Source organism: Vulpes vulpes, chromosome 3 (genome assembly GCF_048418805.1).
Source record: "Vulpes vulpes isolate BD-2025 chromosome 3, VulVul3, whole genome shotgun sequence".
Lineage (NCBI taxonomy): Eukaryota > Metazoa > Chordata > Mammalia > Carnivora > Canidae > Vulpes > Vulpes vulpes.
This window is the reverse complement of record NC_132782.1, coordinates 74,872,878-74,893,239: the sequence shown is the minus strand read 5'-3', so window position 1 is coordinate 74,893,239 and position 20,362 is coordinate 74,872,878. Positions and strand designations below refer to the sequence as shown.

At 37.2% G+C, this 20,362-nt stretch overlaps 1 protein-coding gene across 3 annotated transcripts in view; it reads left to right on the top strand.

Annotated features, from left to right (window-relative positions):
* The window catches only part of ZNF713 (zinc finger protein 713), a 52,393-nt gene extending 33,922 nt beyond the window's left edge, over positions 1-18,471 (top strand). For all 3 annotated transcript variants that reach the window (XM_072752745.1, XM_072752747.1, XM_072752746.1), the window contains 3 exons: positions 6,192-6,318; positions 6,845-6,937; positions 15,984-18,471. In XM_072752745.1, the coding sequence (XP_072608846.1) occupies positions 6,192-6,318; positions 6,845-6,937; positions 15,984-17,041 (1,278 nt within the window). In that variant the 3' untranslated portion in view covers positions 17,042-18,471. The remainder of the gene's footprint in view (positions 1-6,191; positions 6,319-6,844; positions 6,938-15,983) is intronic.
* The last annotated feature ends 1,891 nt before the right edge of the window (positions 18,472-20,362 follow it).

Below are 20,362 nucleotides of genomic sequence, written 5' to 3'. Positions count from 1 at the left end.
AGAGAGAGAGAGAGAGAGAGAGAGAGAGAGAGAGGCAGAGACAGGCAGAGACAGGCAGAGGGAGAAGTAGGCTTCATACAGAGAGCCAGATGTGGGACTTGATCCCAGATCTCCAGGATCATGCCCTGGGCTGAAGGAAGCGCTAAACCACTGAGCCACCTGGGCTGCCCTTGCTGGGTATTTTTTAAAAATTTTATTTATTTGAGAGAGAGAGAGCGAGAGAGAGAAAGAGCGAGCAAGCACCAGCAGGGGGGGTGGAAGAGGGAGAAGCAGGCTTCCCATTGAGCCAGAACCTTGAGATCATGACCTGAACCAAAGGCAGATGCTAAATGGACTGAGGCACCTAGCTATCCTAATGATTGCTGTTTTAGTACCCTACATGTTGGAGTGTTTTTATTATATATCAGTAGATAACTATTACCAATTTTGGACCTGGAAGTGGGATACTGCCAAAACAGAGATCTGGAACATATGGCATTGGCTTTGAAACAGAGCCAGTTGAGTAATAGAGGATAGAAAGGAAAAGACTGTTAGTGAAATCATAAAGAGCTTAAAGGAGAGCTAGAAGCTTAAAGGATCTTTGTCAGGGCTTAAAGGCTAGTTAAGAAAATGTTGCTATAAGTTGGGGGAAAGGAGACTTTCAAAGAAAAAATATTGAGCAATGTTATCACCTTAATAATAAGGACAATAGAAAATATACTTACTGAACTCAGTGATCTATCTAAGATTTTCAGGTAGAAAATTGAAAGCCCCAACTGCTTTAGGCTTCTGACTACCTAAAGTAAAATGTAAAAGAAAAACATAGGCTGAAAAAAGAATGCTTACATATAAGAAACCAAGAGTTACTAGGTTTGGAAATAAAACTTTCTCATTTACATCTCTCAACATGTGCACAGTGCAGCTGCATTTTAGAATTGCGATGAACTGCTGTTCAGTTGATTGGCTGTGTCTCAAGTGACTATTTCTGTGCCTTTCCCACCATTGTATATTGGGGGCAGGGGTTGAGGATGGGCCAAATAACTACTTCTTTACTTCATAGGTCGTGGCATTCAAGGCCCCATACCTGAGGAACTGCACTCTTAAGATTCTGATCTGTATGTGGACTTAATTTAGATGACAAGATCCTGGACTTCAAGCAGATGCCATAATGGAATGAAATTTGGGGGTCTTGGGGAAGAAGATGGGTGTTTTTTGCACTTGAGAGGGATGTGATTTTTGTTTTAAGTAAGCTCCATGCCCAGCATGGAACTCAGCACAGAGCTTGAATGCACAACCCTAAGATCAAGACGTGAGTTGAGGTCAAGAGTCAGATACTTAACCAACTGAGCCAACCAAGTGCCCCTGCATTTTTATATTCTAGAAGGTAGACTATGGCAGATAGTAATTTCCAAAAAATGGCATACATAATTTCTGCCACCCCACAGACTCCTCTTATAATGTGATTTAAAAACTTCATCAAGAGGTGAGGGACTGTCTCTTCCCTCTGGATCTGGGCAGGCCTGAGTATAGAAGTGAGTAATGTGATCACTGAGGTTGGATCATAAAAAGTGGTTCTCTTGTGAAGTTTGTACTCAAGATCCAACTATCATGCCATGAAGAAGCCAAAGCAGCCTGTCCAAAGGCCCATAGGGAGAGAGACTGAGGCCCCTGGCTGAGCACCCTTCTGACAACCAGTACAAACTTACAGCCGTATGAGCAAGCCATCTTAAAAATGAATCTGACAGCCCAACATTGAGCCACTCCAGCTGAAGCCAAATGGGACAAAATTAAGCTAGTCCCACTGAGTCCTGCCTGTGTTTCAGATTTTGTGAGCAAAATAAATAGTAGTGGTTTTGAGCTGCTAAATTTTGGGGTAGTTTTTTATGCAACAATAGGCTGTTAATAGGATGTAAATTGATTGAACCCTTATAAGAAATCAGTTTGACAGTATATATCAGAATTACAGATATTCTTTTACTAGATATCTTACTTTGGGAAATTGATTCTTCAGATAGACTTGTTCACAGTTGGAAAATAATATATATACAAGATAGTTCACTGTAGCATTATTTATAACAGCAAGAGTAGAAAACAGCGAAAATGTTCTTTAATAGACTAGTTAAATAAATTGTGTAATGTTCACACAATAGAGTATCATGCAGCTATAAAAAAAAGAATGACGAAGATATCCATGAACTGATTCCCAGGACACACTGTTTAGTGAGGAAAGCAAAATGCAAAAGAGTATCTACAGTGCACTACTTTTTGTGTAAGAAAGAAAGAAAGGGAAATAAAAGCATACATATATATGTATTTGCTCATTTCAGCAAAAAGGAACACCAGAAGATTGAGAGTCTGAGATTGGTTGCCAACAGCTCTTGAATGAGAATGGGTGAAAAAGATAGGTGGAATGGGGGTGGCGGAGGTTGTTGGTGAGGGGAGGAGAGGGAGGAAGGCCTAAAATTGAGTGAGGGGAGGAGAGGAAGGAGGGCCTAAAATTGAGTGCAACCAAAATAAATGAACCAAACTGGATTTCCGCTTACTGAATAGCCAACTGAAGGAAACAGGAAAAGGAGTTAATCTTTAAACCTGAATAGTTGGACTTGACCCATTGGCTAAAAACAAAGCAACTGTGAACATTGAACTCTTATTTTAGACTTCTTTTGTGGAGAGATATGAATTAGCATGAAAAGAGAGGAGGATAAAATGAACTGCCACACTGGATTAGAATTAGAAGTATCAGTATGAACTCATGGGTCTTTATATAGAAATGGCTATGGAGTTGTGTGTGTGTTCATGTAAACATACATCATTACATACATACTTCTGTTTCCCATTTTTTTTCAACAACCACTGAAAGGTGCTAGAAGCGATAATCCAATTAGTGTTGAACACAACTAATGCCTGCATCTTAGTTTTTAAATGCCATTCTCCATTAAAAGGAACTAGACAAAACACTCAGTATTTGACCAACAGAACATAAGACACTGCAACTCTGCATATCCTCTAGTTAGAAGTAGAGCTACTCAGTATTTGACCATTAGAAGAAACTACTGATTCTTGGAGAAATGACTAGTTCCAGCCATGAGGCAGAAAAACACAAAATATACCTTGAAAGAACATTTTTTCTGTCCCCAAAAGTAAAGTGCTCAAAGAATGATAGGGATGTGTCAAAAGGACACAAAAACCAGTTTGAAGGGCTCCTACTGGCTAAATCTAGGACAATCGGAGCATTAAAATAAGTAACAGTAATAAATGATTGTAACTTACTGAATAAAATAAGTAAATAAATCCACCTGATATAAATTAATGAATGAATAAGAATGGAAACCTCGTCATCACAGTAGAAAGCTAACTTATACAAAGAATGATGGATTTAGAAAAGCACCATTTAGCAACTATCAAAATTGATTCAGGCAAGAAGTATCAATGCTAAAACTACTGGGTGAAAGTTTGAGGAAGAACAAGATATTTATACAGTTGCAAAATATGTTCCCCAGAAGATACTTATTATAGGATGAAATAGTAATTTACCAGCTGAAATTACTGGTAAATACCACCTTAACCAAATTATCAAAGGTAACATTGCCTGGAACTAGTCAATAATGTGTGTTTCCTGATACAGTTCATTGAGAAGAATCCAGTATCCTTTCCATACTATCCCTACCAAAAGTATTGTGTGAATCTATTCATAAGGAAATATTAGAGAAGTCCAAACTGAGGTTTATTTTCAAAATAACTAGCCTATACTTTTCCAAATATCTGTTAGAAAATGTAAAGAAAGACTTAGTAACTGTTGCAGATTAAAGGAGAGAAAAGATGGAAGATAAAATACTTGGTCTTGAATTTTTTTCTTATAAAGGACATTATTAGGACACTTAGTGAAATCTGAATAAATATATAGTTTAGATAACAGCACTGTATCTACTGTATCAATGTTAATTTCATGATTTTGATCATTTTGCTGTTATGTAAGAGAATTCCTTGTTTTTAGAGAATAAACCTCTGAATTTTTTTACTTCTGAATTTTTTTTTTTTACTTCTGAATTTTTTTAGAGGTAAAGGAGCATCATACCTGCAACTTGCTTTTAAACAGTCTAGAAAAATTATAGAAAGAAAAAGGGAGAAGAGAGGAAGGAATTTTTTTTTCCTGCAACTTTTAAGTCAAATTACATCAAAAAGTTTTTTAGTTTAAAAACAATAATAAGGAAGCCATATCCTAATATGTCTGAAATGGAAATATTTCCAGCATTAAGTTGTTAAGTTAGAAAACAATGTGTATAATATGTTATCTTCGAGGTTAAAAAAAAAGTGGGTAGAAGTAAGAACCCACATTTATATTTGCATAAAGAATTCTGGGGAAATGCACTAAAAACTATAAATACTGATTAGGAGTAAGTACTGGATAGAGAGGAAAGAAGTCTGGGAGAGATTTTTTTTTTTTTTTTTTTACTAAATACTTTTTGGTGTGTCTTTATATTAACTAACATATTAATATTCTAATTAAAATATAATTTAAGTAAAGATTTTTTTAAAGAAGTAAAAAAGAAAATATAAGAAGAAACCAGTAACCTAAGTGTAAGAGCATCATTAGAAAGAAAGAGAAAATACTAATTAAAACAGCCAAAAAGGAACTACAAATGCAGATATTAAAGAAAGTAGACTGTAAATTCATAGTTTTCCTCACCCTGGTGCTACCCTCAAGAAACATGGGGAGTGTGAAATGGAAATTATAAGTAAAATTCACAAGAGGGAAAATATTCATAAAAGCAGAAAAGACATCTTTGTGGTATGATGGAAACCTAAGCTTTAGGATAAGATGGAAGATAAAATCCAGTTCCTGCTAATTAATTAGTTGTATGTCCTTGGATAAATAATTTCTTCCAGCCTTGGTGATTCATCTCTAAATTGCCTATGTCACTTAAGTGAAATATGTTTTCGAAAGATATGTTATCAAAGCATGAAAATTAATTTAAATAAAATGCCAGTCCTGGCCTTAGATATTGACTGTTAACTTATGAGGGAAAGAACTTACTCGTAACACCACACTCATTCTGAAGAGTTGAGTTATTATATCCAGAAATTGGTGGTATTTTGGAGGGATTAAGTAGTAAGGGAAGAGGGAGAGGTATATATTTGGTGTATTATGTGCCTGTGTTTATATATCTGTGTCTCTTAAAGCAGAAGGATTGTTAAAAAGCATTGACAGTGGAGGAAATTTAAAGGTGACACTTTTTTATTTGAATTTCCTACCTGTAACAAGGTAGTCTATTTTTTTAGAAGATTTTATTTATTCATGAGAGACACCAAGGGGCAGAGACATAGGCAGAGGGAGAAGCAGGCTCCCTGTTGGGAACCCCTTATGGGACTTGATTCTGGGCCCTGAGGATCACATCCTGAGCCGAAGGCAAACCCTCAGCCACTGAACCAACCAGGTGCCCCACAAGGTAGACTATTTTACTGATCCCCACATGTATAATGTGTCCTCTACTCTAAACATGTTTGCCCTTGTTGCTTGCTTGCTTTTCTTTCTTTCTTTCTTTCTTTCTTTCTTTCTTTCACCCACTGGAATATCCTTTCTCTCCAGTTCTGTCCAGAGTTTAAAAATATGTTAAGGATCTGTTCAAGATACACAAAATCTACAAACTCTGACACCTCCTTACCATATTTCAACCAATCCTGCATTCTTTATTTTTTTAAATCTTGTATTCTTTTATTTCTGAAATTTTATTTTTTTAATTTTTTTTAATTTTTATTTATTTATGATAGTCACACACACACACACACAGAGAGAGAGAGGGGGGGGGGGCAGAGACATAAGCAGGCTCCATGCACCAGGAGCCCGACGTGGGATTCGATCCCGGGTCTCCAGGATCGCGCCCTGGGCCAAAGGCAGGTGCCAAACCGCTGCGCCACCCAGGGATCCCCTATTTCTGAAATTTTATAGCATGAATTTCCCATTTTTTAAAATTGTTTAGATGATGAGAGCCTTTCCTTTGCAACAAACTGTAAAAAGCTTAAAAGCAAGCATTGTTTCATGCATGTTTTTGTCTGTCTTGAAAGATGATAGATACTAATTGTTTCAAAAATCTTGACCTAGATTACTTAGCTTACAATGACTCAGACCTTTTCCACTGCTACACCTTTGTCCCTACGCCTAAGGGACAAAAAAATGGTTTCTGGCTAAGCAGGGATGTACTTGATATTTTCAGGAATCCCTGACATTCCAGGATGTGGCTGTGAACTTCACCAGAGAGGAGTGGGACCAGCTGTATCCTGCTCAGAAGAACCTTTACCGAGACGTGATGCTAGAGAACTATAGGAATCTGGTAGCACTGGGTAAGGATGTTGTCCCTGTAAAACTAGAAACCATGCTAAATGGGCTTATTTCCTTAATTACTGAAAATTTCCAAATCTTTTGTGAATATGGTTCAGGCCAGGATAGAATGCTAAGCAGTGTTGGAGACAGAGGATCTCTTTCCTGCTGTGTCTTCTCAGGTAAAAGACCTTGATTTTATTGAGTGTGAGATGGGTAGCTTTATTTTGCTGCCTCTGAAATTTCCCCTTTCCAAATCCAGAGGCCCTAAAGACTAAAAAGGTGTGAAATGAGTTTTTTTTTTTTAAATTTATTTATGATAGTCACACAGAGAGAGATAGAGGCAGAGACACAGGCAGAGGGAGAAGCAGGCTTCATGCACTGGGAGCCCAATGTGGGATTCGATCCCGGGTCTCCAGGATCACGCCCTGGGTCAAAGGCAGGCGCTAAACCGCTGTGCCACCCAGGGATCCCTGGAAATGAGTTCTAAGAGAAATTTTTGTCCCAAGTACAAACTTCTGTGACATACATTTTTTTTTCCATGAATAGGGCATCAACTTTATAAGCCAGAGGTGATCTCTCAGTTGGAGCAAGAGGAGCAGTGGGTGATGGAAAGAGACAGCCCACTGGAGAGTCATGCAGGTGAGAAGCAAGCTTTTGGGTATTGGCTCAGTGAAGAGAAGCAGTCACTCTTTAAATATTCATTGGAATGTTGTCCAAGTCTATGCCTCTGGGATTTAAAGAATATTGAGGCTTTTTAAAAAATTCAGTTTATGTTTGGCTTTGTCCCAAAATGGAAATGGCCCTCTCATTTTTCCCAATTAAATATAATAAAATATATTAAATATACTTTTTATTAAAAAACTCACACAAACAAAAGTTAGTTTGAAGGCATTAATTTTAATGTTCATAAATACCTTGATGTTGTAAATCTCCACATGGCACTTTCTGTTTTTCTATTCATATATCCTCAGTATTCTTTAAATCTTTTCCATATCAAAGATCTTCTGCCATTTTGACCTACTTTTCATTCTTTTTCCTTTTAATATCACACTCTTTAAACTAGTCTAAAACCTATAGCCTTAATTTTAATTCTTTTGATTTACCTTTATGATATGACCCCATCCTATCTGCACTATTAAAATTATTTTCTTGGAGATTACCACTAATTTCCTTCAGTCAAATCTAGTGGCTAAAAAAAAGTGATTGTCCCCTCTGATCTTGTATTTGATTGTGTTGACTTGACTTTCTTGAAATTCTCTTCTGTTCTGGCTTGTAAATACACAATTCTTGCCTCTTACAGTCTGTGTCCTTTATCTCTATCTGCTCCTTCACTGCCTTGCCTCCCTTTTAATTCTCCTCCCTTGTATTTTCCTGTAGGAGTACAAGGCTTGATGTTTTGCTCTGTAGTACATTGCTTTAAAGTAGCTCTTTGATGACATTTTCCTATTTCTGTATTTCTAGCCTCAATATTTCCCCCACATTCTCTTCCCAGATTTTGGATATTTTTTTGTTTATGAATGTCATGCTGTCATTTTAATTAAGTATTTCATAACCTGGATCTGTTGACTTTATACCCTCTCTTTAAAGCATTCATTAAATCTGAGAGTTTTTGACCAAAAATATCCAAACCTTAGCTCCCTGTTGTTGACATACCACTACAAAGTTCTTTCTGGTTATATTCACAAGTAGCCAGATACTGAGTTAGGTATTTTCCACTTTGGTTTATTAATCCAGACTAACCTACCCCATCTCTATCTAGTTTCTACTCTTATTCTTGGCCCTGGCACCTGGTTTTCCCATTTGGACTTGGTTTTCTGTTATTCAAACTTTTGCATCTTTTTCAAGGTGGCTTTGACTTGGCTTCCCTTCTGGCTTTTAGTGTTCTGGGTCATCTTGGGCAGTAAACCTGTTCCTCTTTCAGCCTCAATGAGCCTGAATTTTGGTCCAACGATGGGTAAAAGCTGATAATTAAACTGTCTTTTCAGGAACCCATGACATTTTCCCCAACAACAGTAGGTAATGTTATTTGTATGAATCTCCACACCCTGAAACCTGGAAAGGAGGAAGCTAAAGGAAGAAAATTAAAAACTCCCTTCCCAGATGAATTGCAGCATAGGCACTTTCAGCAGAAGGCAAAGATATTCTTTCCCTCAGGTATATATTTTTTCCCCATAGGCATATCTATTTGTAGGACCCATGCTATCTCCATTATGTCCCTATCCACAGACCCTCAGCTAGAGAAAATAATTGCTAACTTAAGAAAATTTCCAGAACTTACTTTGTGGATGCCTAAGGCTCTTGGTTCACAGATGTGCTTGAACAGATCATTTCCTTGTACCCTCCTTGTCAGGCATAAGCAGTCTGGCAGTCTCCTTCAAGGGGACAGCTTGCATTTTTGCATTATCCTGTAAGCCATAGAGATGCAGTGACTGGTTCCGCTTATGAGGATGTGGTAAAACATTTCTGTTGATGGACTCATCTAAGTCTGACTTGCCCTCTGGGGTATTGCTTGCCTTATTGGCATCTATCTACTGATGCCTATTTACCTAGAAACGTCTTCCTCAGTAAGGTAAGACCTGGAAAATGTCCAATGTATTTAGCAACAAGAAGGTTAGTAATATATTAATAAGAGAAACAACAGGGGAGTGACTAGAAGAACAATCAGTTATACATCTTTCAGTGAACAGGTGAAAAGGTAGAGCTGGTAAATATACAGTGTTCTTACAAGAAGCTAGAATGAGGGAGACAATAGAGGATATATGGGAGAATAGAAGGTAATGTCAAAAGAGGTTTGTTCTAAGCAGGAATGGTTTTAGCTTATTTGTAATACTGAAGGGGAGGGGTTAATAGAGGGGAATAAGTAAAAAATGCATACAAAATATGGAGCAAGGCTCTAGAAGAGATGGAAATGGGATTGGAAAGAGATTAGGGTGATTGTGTATATAAATAAATTTGTTGATGGAAGATTTGGGGGAGTTCACATGGTTATTTCTATTTTCTTGGTAAAGTAGGAGGCAAGGCCTATTGAATGTAAAGTAATGGTGGGGAATAAGTACAGAACTTGAGGATCACTTGCTTTAGGTTATTAAGGTCAATGGAAGCTGACTAAAGATGAATCAGGAGATTACCAAGCAGTTTTGAGGGTCCAAATGAGATTTTACCCTATGCATTTGTGGTTTCCATTGTCCATGCATATGCCATTTCTCTTGTTTTACTTGGCACCGGAAAGGCTTTTTAGAGTCCAGGCTGAGGGCCTGTTAGATGGCTAGAACTAAAGAAGGAAAACTGAGAGTTTGTTAATTCAGGTGATTTGACATAGATTCCAGGAAGTGACAAGAAGTGGGCTGGAAACTAGAAAACAACCGAAGAGTTAAAGTGGTGGAGGTCTAGATGAGATCAGAATGATCTCTAGATGAGATCTACATCCCCGTAGAACGTGAACAAGGGCAGGTCTAATGACTAAGCAAGAGAGTGTGACACTGAATGTGAGATTCTTTATATGGATCTAAGTTCAGAGTATAACTGTATAACCAGGTAAATAATTGTTGAAGTGGAGTAAAGATAAAAACACAAACAGCTATCAGAAAATAAGATGGAAGATAAGAACCCATTTAATAGTAACTAGAAAGATAAAACACAAAGAAGTCAACTTTTAACAAGAGATGTGCAACACTTGCATGAGGAAAACTTTAAAACACTGACACAAAAATAAACTTGAATAAATGGACATACCAAGATATCAGTGTCCCTAGTATACATATAATGTAATCCCATAAAAAGTGCCTTCAGGATTTTAGAGGGATCTAGATAAGCTCATTTTAAAGTTCATGTTGAGAAACCAAAACCAAAATAATCTGGAAAATCTGAAAGGAAAAACAATAAAAAAGGATTATCTCAACTAGAAATACATAGTAAAAATTTAAGAACAAGGCAGACCAACTGCACAGAGTTGAAAATCCAGAAATAGACCCAGGACTTTAGTGTATGATAAAGGCATTATTTCAAATCAGGAAGGAGAAAATAGACATCTTAATAAAATAGTATTGAGACAACTGGTATTTAAAAGTAGACTTTTAAAAAAATTTGTGTATAATTGGCATACTATGTTACATTAGTTTCAGGTGCACAACATAGTGATTCATCTTTATGCTGTGCTCATCACAAGTAGTATTATGAAAGGTAGACCTTTTAATGAATAGTGGGTAGCCATCTGAAAAGAGATAAAATTGGATGCATAACTTACCCCTTAAACCAAGATACTCCAGGGGCACCTGGGTGGCTCAATGGTTGAGCGTCTGCCTTTGGCTCAGGTCATGATCCCAGGGTCTTGGGATTGAGTCCCACATCAGGCTCCTCACAGGGAGCCTGCTTCTCCCTCTGCTTATGTCTCTGCCTCTCTCGCTCTGTGTCTCTCATGAATAAAGTCTTTATTTTATTTTTTCTAATAATAAATTTATTTTTTATTGGTGTTCAGTTTGCCAACATACAGAATAACACCCAGTGCTCATCCCGTCAAGTGCCCCCCTCAGTGTCTGTCACCCCATTCACCCCCACCCCCTGCATTCCTCCCCTTCCACCACCCCTAGTTCGTTTCCCAGAGTTAGGAGTCTTTATGTTCTGTCTCCCTTTCTGATATTTCCTACCCATTTCTTCTCCCTTCCCTTCTATTCCCTTTCACTATTACTTATATTCCCCAAATGAATGAGACCATATAATGTTTGTCCTTCTCCGATTGACTTATTTCACTCAGCATAATACCCTCCAGTTCCATCCACGTTGAAGCAAATGGTGGGTATTTGTCATGGCTGAGTAATATTCCATTGTATACATACACCACATCTTCTTTATCCATTCATCTTTCGGTGGACACCGAGGCTCCTTCCACAGTTTGGCTATTGTGGACATTGCTGCTATAAACATCGGGGTGCAGGTGTCCCGGCGTTTCATTGCATCTGAATCTTTGGGGTAAATTCCCAACAGTGCAATTGCTGGGTCGTAGGGCAGGTCTATTTTTAACTCTTTGAGGAACCTCCACACAGTTTTCTAGAGTGGCTGTACCATAAAGTCTTTAGACCAAGATACTCCAAAGGAATCAGAGACTTTATTTCATTTTATTGTTTTAAAAGATTTTATTTATTTATTCATGAGACACACACACACACAAACACACACACACACACACACACAGAAGCAGAGACACAGGCAGAGGGAGAAGCAGGCTCCATGCAGGGAGCCTGACATGGGACTCCATCCCAGGATCAGGCCCTGGCCTGAAGGCGGCACTAAACCACTGAGCCACCCAGTCTTCCCAGAATCAGAGACTTTAAATTTAAAATATGAAACCATAAGAGACGTAGGAGAAATCTTTTATAACCTTGAAATGGGGAAGTCATTTCGGACTATGATTCAAAATCTGAAAGTCATAAAACAGAAGATTTCTATATTCAACAGATACAAATCCCCAAACTCTGCATGGTATAGAATAATAAGATTAAAAAGGCAAATGACAAGGAGACAAGGAAGGGAAATATTTGCAACTTATATCAAAGGGCTAAGCTCTTATTAATAAAAGGCTGCTGTAAATCAGTAAGAGTCCAACAGCCTAATAGAAGTGTACACATATATGAAGAGTTCCTAGATAAAGGAATACAAATATGTTTAATGTAGGAAAAAATATTCAGTCTCACAGTAAGAGAAACACAAACCAAAACTACACCAGATTATCTTTTCTCACCTATCAGTTTAGCAAAAGTCCAAAAATTTGTCTGCACACACTGTTGGTAAGTCTATAGGGGAAAAAGCACTCTCATACATTGCTAGTGTAAGACGAACATAAAGATGTCTTAGATTATCAAAGGGGGCTACCTTTCCAGATAACTCTATTAGGTGTTGTAGACTCTTTGGATGAACAAAACATTGTTTAGAGTCACATGTTTTTGTAAACAATTTTAAGGGAATCCAGCCACACTTACTCTGCCACTTGTATTGTGTGTGGCTGTTTTCACACTATAACAGTGGAGTTGAGTAAACAATAAGTCCATATGACCTGCAAAACCTTAAATATTTACTATATGACACTTTAGAGAAAAAACTTACCTCTGCTAAAACAATAGTTTTTATTTATTTATAACCACCACTTTCATTAAGAAATGCATTTTTATTTTTTATTATTATTATTTTTTTAAGAAATGCATTTTTATTGCAACCCATAAGATATATATACAATCTATAAAAGTGAGACAAAGGATTATCTCAAATAGGGGCACCTGGGTGGCTCATTCAGTTGAGTGTCTGCCTTCAGCTCAGGTCCTGAGGTTGAGCCCCGGGTGAGGCTTCTTGCTTAGTGGGGAGTCTGCCTCTCTCTCTCTTCCTCTGCCTTCACCATTGCTTGTTCTCTCTCTCTCTCTCTCTCTCTCTCTCTCTCAAATAAGTAAAATCTTAAAAAATTTTACCAATGTTTATCCTTACTGATACTGTGATAGTTTGTAATTGTTTTTAGCCTATTTTGTTTTTTTCCAGCTTTTAATTTATTTTCTACCCACTAAATTAATATTATAACCCACTATAAATCATGGCACTTTTTTTTAATTAACAAAAGAGAACTAGAAATACTATAGTGCTTTGCACATAGAAAGGATAAACTTTAAAATGTTTTCCTCCTTCCCCTTTCTCCCTAATTCTTTTTTTAAGATTTTATTTATTTATTCATAGAGATAGACACACAGAGAGAGAGAGAGAGAGAAAAGCAGAGACACAGGCAGAGGGAGAAGCAGGCTCCATGCAGGGAACCTGACATGAGACTCGATCCTGGGTCTCCAGGATCACACCCTGGGCTGCAGGTGCTACTAAACTGCTGTGTTACTGGGGCTGCCCTCCCTAATTCTTCTCTTTTCTCCCTCCTGTCTCCCATCCTTTTCTCCCTTCCTCTTTTCTTTCTTGTTTCCTTCCTTCCTGCTTCTAAATAATTCAGTTCAAAAGGCATTGAATGAGGCTAAGTAGGGTAAGTTGTCTACTAGGTGAGGTTTGGAGTAGTTCAAAAGGCCCTTCATGATGTTCAAGTTGCCCAGTGGCATCACAAAACGCTTATACTAAGATCCTATCTAGAAGGTATCCCTTCTTAGATGCAAAGCAGGTCAGAAGTCTAGGTATCCTAGAAATCTAATTTTATTGAAGGTTCATAACCCCAAGAGTTGATTCAGGGAATATGGAATCGGTGGAGACAAATAGTAACCACATTGAGACTGCAGTAGTCTATGCAAATCTCATATTTTTCTTTATGTAGAACCCTACATAAAGAATAATGAAAGAATAATGAAAGCCTAATAAACTAAAGAGACTTAGTCTGTAGCTGTAAATATGATATTACACTTACTTAATTTAGAACTAGGACACAAAAGAGAATGCATTGTCATTCTCACAGTGTAGGCAGGGGAAGATCTTCTGCTCCCATGTCTGAAAACACTTTCTTCCCAAGTAGGTAAGCAATGTAAGGTCTGACATGGAAATGTGTTCATGATATGCAGTAATGTAAAAACAAAATGCAGAGGCACCTGGGTGGCTCTGTTAAGCTCTGGACTCTTGATTTTAGCTCAGGTCATGATTTCAGGGTTGTGAGATCATGCCCTACATCATCCAGTGGGTGTGGATTCTCTCTCTGCCTGTCCCCCACTCACTCTTTCTTAAAAACAAACCAAAACCAAACCAAACCAAACAAACAAAAAAACCAACACAAAATACAAAACAATATTATGGTGTAATTCCACTTTATTTTCCCAGGACAATGCTTGGCATAATTATTAATGGTGCTTCTTTTTGCTGTCAAGTGTCCTAATTAGGATGATAATCATATGTGCAAGCCTCAAGGGCAACATTCCTTCAGCTTTTATATACATTATCTATGATTGGAAGACCAAGACTAGTGCATGACCTACATTTGAGAAAGCTCAAGCAGTCCAAGGGTTAAGAACAGATGACTGATGAAATAGCTTTTGTAGGTGAGCCAAGAGAAACTGTTGAATTAGGATCATCTGGACTACCCAAGTTTGTCAAGACAAGGTATCATGAGTGTTTATTAGTCAGCCACTGTGATCTTTGATCTTGTCCTGTAGGATTTGTTGCTATAGGGCTGTTCCCAAGGGACTGTCTGAAGTAGAATTTTATCTATCTAGATTATGGAAAATGAGAGGAGAAAAAGAGGTCCAGCTAGGGCCTCCCAAAAGTCATAAAAGTTTCCAAAGTGAGTCCTGTTTAACTTTCTGCCAGGGTAGAATGTGAAGCCACCCAATCCTACAAAAATTGGCCTGTCCCTTAATCCTTCCCTCCACACAGCTTCTATCCTCCATCTCTTGTTAGAAGGGAACTAAACAGGGGCACCTGGGTGGCTCAGCCAGTTAAGTGCCTAACTATTGATTTTGGCTCAGGTCATGATCTCAGGGTCATGAAATCAAGCCCAGCATCAGGCTCTGTGCTGGGTGTGGAGCCTCCTTAAAATTCTCTTTTTCTCCCTCTGCTCCTCCCCACCTAAACAACAACAACAACAAAAGAATAACGATTAGTGAGTGAAGGAAGACATGGGCAGGGAAATAGATAAAATGGGGAAAGAAGTGAGAGCATAGTCAAGTAAAAAAAATAGCAGGGAGAGAATAGAGTGGGGAAAGTGATAGGTGGTGGGGAAAGAGGAAAAAATGATTCTAACAGCCCAGGGGAAGGAAAGGGGATTAATTTTGGAGTTTTAATTACCAAACAGGTGACAACATTTTAATTACCGAATAGACTGTATTTGTAACTTATTGTAACAGTAAGAATATCTGTTATCTAAGAATTAGGGGGAACCATGAAACCTGCCCAAATCTTCATCCAGAAGCAGAATAATAATGCCCTCCCCAAATTAAGTTTAAAGAAATGGTGGGAGACTGAAATGAAATTTTGTTTTTATCACAATTCATGCTTGTTCAAAATATGATTTACATTTATATTTGTATGAACAGGAAAAAAATCTGATAGGCTCCAAACTATTACCAATAATGACCTCTAAGGGGGTGAAATTCTTCCTTTATGCATATCCACCTTATTTGAATATGTTATTATAAGCAAATATTCATTTTATCATTTTATTTTTTTAAGATTTTATTTATTCATGAGATACACACAGGTGGAGGCAGAGACATAGGCAGAGGGAGAAGCAGGCTCCCTGCAGGAGCCCAATGTTGAGAGTCAATCCCAGAACCTCGAATCCTGCCCTGAGCTGAAGGCAGATGATCAACTGCTGACCCACCCAGGTGTCCCCATTTTATAATTTTAAACAAAAGATTAAAAATAAGAAATACAAGTAGCTGGCACTAAAATAGAATAACCCACAGATGAGATTTATAGGGTGATGCCCTCGAACCTGTACAATCTTTCCTCTAGTATCTCCCACCTCTAACCGCAGACCTTTCTCTGGTATTTATTATTCTTCTATTTCCTTTCATCCATGGATACTCTTGGATGTCCTCTTATAACTACCATACATGTTTGTCATCCTTTTATAGTCTTCTCCCTTGTTACATGGCCATATTTTAAAACTTACACCACATGTGATTTGTCTGCATTACTATAAGTTTCACTTGGTAATTCATTGTGCAACAATTTCTTTTTCAAAACAGAGAAGGTGGCAAAGTACTTGTATGTTCTGAATTTCTTTTAGATGGGGAGAATAGACCTGAAATCAAAAAATCAACCCCAAACCGGAATATTTCTGATGAAAATCAAAATCATGATATGGTAATGGAGAGACTAACAGGAGACAGTTTCTGGTACTCCATCTTAGGAAGACTCTGGAATTTTGATTACCAGTTAGAGTTTAACCAAGAAATCCAGCAGGGACATTTAGCACAAGTATCTTTGACCCACAAAAAGATCACACAGGAGAGAAACCTTGACTGTGATAGATTTGGAGAAAACTATAACGTGAACTCAAACCTTATTATGCATCAGAGAATTCCTTCAATTAAAATACCCCTTAGTTTGGACACACAAGGAAATTGCATCAAACATAATTCAGACTTGATTTACTATCAGGGGAACTATGTAAGAAAGAATCCTTATGCATATGAGTGTCGAAAAATCTTCAATCAACATATTCTTCTTACTAATCATATTCATACTGAAGAGAAACTCAGTGAATGTGGGAAGGTCTTCAACCACAACTCATCTCTTACTCAACCTCAGATAGTCCTTACAGGAGAGAAACCCTATAAGTGTGATGAATGTGGGAAAAGATTCAGCCAGAGGATACATCTTATTCAACATCAGAGAATTCACACAGGAGAAAAACCTTTTGTATGCAATGAATGTGGAAAAGCCTTTCGTCAACATTCATCCTTTACTCAACATCTGAGAATTCATACTGGAGAGAAGCCGTATAAATGTAATCAATGTGGTAAAGCCTTTAGCCGTATCACATCCCTTACTGAACATCATCGACTTCATACCGGAGAGAAACCATATGAATGTAGTTTTTGTGGGAAAGCCTTCAGCCAAAGGACACATCTTAACCAGCATGAGAGAACTCATACAGGAGAAAAACCTTATAAATGTAATGAATGTGACAAAGCCTTTAGCCAGAGTGCACACCTTAATCAACATAGGAAAATCCATACTCGGGAGAAATTATGTGAATACAGTAAATGTGAGAAACCCTTAGGTCCCAGTCCTTCACTTACCCAGCAGCAGCACATAACTTATGGTGGAAAAATCATATGAATATATAAATGTATGAAAACTAGGTCAGATCTTTTTATCCAATTCAATATCATTATTCACAGAGGAAAAAAAAGCTTATAAAAACTTTTAATGCATTGAAACTAAAATAAATTTAGGTCTTAAATTAGTAGCATATTCCCAGGAGAGGATATAAATAGTGAAAATAATTTATTTTATAAGTAAGATTATATTAAGAATCATGTTCCAAATCTGAAATCAAACTTTTTTTTAATGCCTAGAAACCTTGTAGGCAATAATCTGTAATTATTCACATGTAACTTTTATGATACAAAGTTTTTAAAAATTATGTAAGCTTTAAGGCAGTGATGCAGTGTAATGACTCAAATAAACTTGAAATAAACATAAAAGTATTTCTCAAACTCAGTCATTTGTGTGTTTCCTTTACAGTTTTTATCATACTCAGTATTAATATATTTGCTTAAAGGGAATTAACATTTTTAACCTTGTCCTAGGAAATAGTATTTGGGGAATTATGAGTTTTATATGTCAGTTATATTTGTCATATAAACATTTATTTATCAAAATGTATATAACTTCTAAGTTAAAAATATTCATTTGCTATACTACCTAAATTTTCTATACCTTCATTTGAGAAACAATGTGACAGGATATGGCAGTATTTGTTTTTGTGTGATTTTTTTTTTAAGCAGCTTTTGCATTTTCATCAAACAAGTCCTAGGATCATCATAAGAGTCTTGGAGGAGACTGAGGGTCATAGTGATGAACTTTAAAATGTGATGCAGAGAAATCTACTTTTCTATTATGTTGTTCTACTTTTAAATTTCCTTATAGCAAACAGATGGTTTTAATTAAAATTGGTAATAGAAGTAATGGTTAATTATTACTGGTAAAGGCTTTGGTCAGAGTTTATTTTGCAACCAAAAACAACAACAACAAAAACAACATATCTACAAAGAGTCTTAAGGGCTCCAATACAAGGCAGTGTGATGACACAGGTGACAAGTGAAAACAATGGGATTTTCAGAAGAGTTTCAGCAAAACTTGGATAATCCTAGAAAAGAAGTGTCTGGGCTGAACCAGATCACAGTTGGCCAAGGATTTTCACCAGTTCTTCATAATATAAAGGAATTATAAAATTAGAGGCTTATTAAATAACATTTAGGGTCATAAATAATTATGCTTATCTTAGTTGTACAGTAAACGATGTTATTCTAGGATGAATTTATTTTCATGTCCTTTGTCCTCTTCAAAATGTTGCAATTTAGGGATCCCTGGGTGGCGCAGCGGTTTGGCGCCTGCCTTTGGCCCAGGGCGCGATCCTGGAGACCCGGGATCGAGTCCCACATCAGGCTCCCGGCGCATGGAGCCTGCTTCTCCCTCCGCCTGTGTCTCTGCCTCTCTCTCTCTCTCTGTGACTATCATAAATAAATAAAAAATTTAAAAAAAAATGTTGCAATTTAAGGAGTGAACCTCAAGTATATTGATTACATAAAAATACTGGTTCTTGGAGTAGACGAACCAGAGGAATACTCATTCAAAAACCATTAGTTACGACTTATTTCTCTCTAGAAGGGCAAGACAATATCTTTTCACATATATTAGTTCATCTGGTCCATCCAACCAGGTGTTCTTGCCTTCTTTTTTTTTTTTTTTTTTTTTTTTTTTTTTTGTTATTGCCTTCTTTTAAGAAAAAATATACATAAGGTTACACATAATAATAAATGACTTCTTAAGGATTTCTCACTAGAAATGTCAATAGAGGAATACTTGGGTGGCTTGGTGGTGGAGTGTCTGCCTTCGGCTCAGGGTGTGATCCCAGGTCCTGGGATCAAGTCCTGCATTAGGCTCTCTGCAGGGAGGCTGCTTCTCCTCTCTTTGCGTATGACTTTGCCTCTCTATGTCTCCCATGAATAAATAAACTTCAAAAGATGTCACTAGAATATGGATCATCTACTAATTCAGTGGATAAAAACAGTGCCTGGAACAGTGTTTTTATAACACTATGCAAACATTTGTTAAATATACTAAAATTAATAAAGTTGTATATTTGAGTTTTTTTCCAGTTTTTTGAGGGAGGCTTGTATTGTGAGGTATTTCCCTCTTAAGACCACTTTTGCTATATCCCAAAGATTTTGAACAATTGTATCTTCATTTTCATTAGTTTCCATGAATCTTTTTAATTCTCTAATTTTCTGGTTGACCAATTCATCTCTTTGGATGCTCTTTAACCTGCTTATGTTTGAGGTTCTTCCAAATTTCTTCTTGTGATTGAGTTTTAGTTGCAAAGCATCATGGTCTGAAAATATACAGGAGACAATCCCAATCTTTTGGTATCGGTTGAGACCTGATTTGTGACCCAGTATGTGGTCTGTTCTGAAGAAAATTCCACGTGCACTTGAGAAGAATGTGTATTCAGTTGCATTAGGATGCAATGTTCTGTATATATCTGTGAAATCTATTTGGTCCAGTGTATCACTCAAGGACCTTGTTTCTTTGGTGATGTTCTGCTTAGAAGATCTGTGTTTTGCTGAGAGCACTATGGTGAAGTCTCGTGTGTTATTATCTAAGTGTTCCTTTCCTTTGGTTATGGATTGATTGATATACTTGGTAGCTCCCACATTATGGGCATAAATATTCAGGATTGTTAGGTCTTCTTGTTGGTTAGACCCTTTAAGTTTGATATAGTGTCCCTCTTCATCTCTTACTAAGTCTTTGGGATAAACTTTAACTTATCTGATATGAGGATTGCTACCCCAGCTTTCTTTTGAGGACCATTTGAATGGTAAGTGGTTCTCCACCCCTTCAATTTCAGGCTGGTGGTCTAAAATGAGTCTCTCATAGACAGCATATAGGTGGGTCTTGTTTTTTTATCCATTCCGATACCCTGCATCTTTTGATGGGATCATTTAGCCCATTCACATTCAGAGTAACTATTGAAAGATATTAATTTAGTGTCATCATACTACCTATTCAGTCCCTGTTTCTGTGGATTGTTTCTCTGGATTCTTTCTTTTACAGGTCCCCATTAATGTTTCTTGCAGAGCCAGTTTGGTGGTCACATATTCTTTCAGTTTCTCCCTATCCTGTAAGCTCTTTAATCTCTCCTTGTATTCTGAATGAGCGCCTTTCTGGATAAAATATTCTTGGCTGCATGTTCTTCTTTAGTACCTTTTATATATCATGCCAGCCCTTTCTGGCCTGCCAAGTCTCTGTGGAGAGGTCTGCTGTTCATCTAATATTTCTCCCCATATAAGTTAAGAATCTCTTGTCTTGCACTGCTTTAAGAATTTTCTCTTTATCTTTAAATTTGCAAGTTTCACTATTAAATGTCCAGGTGTT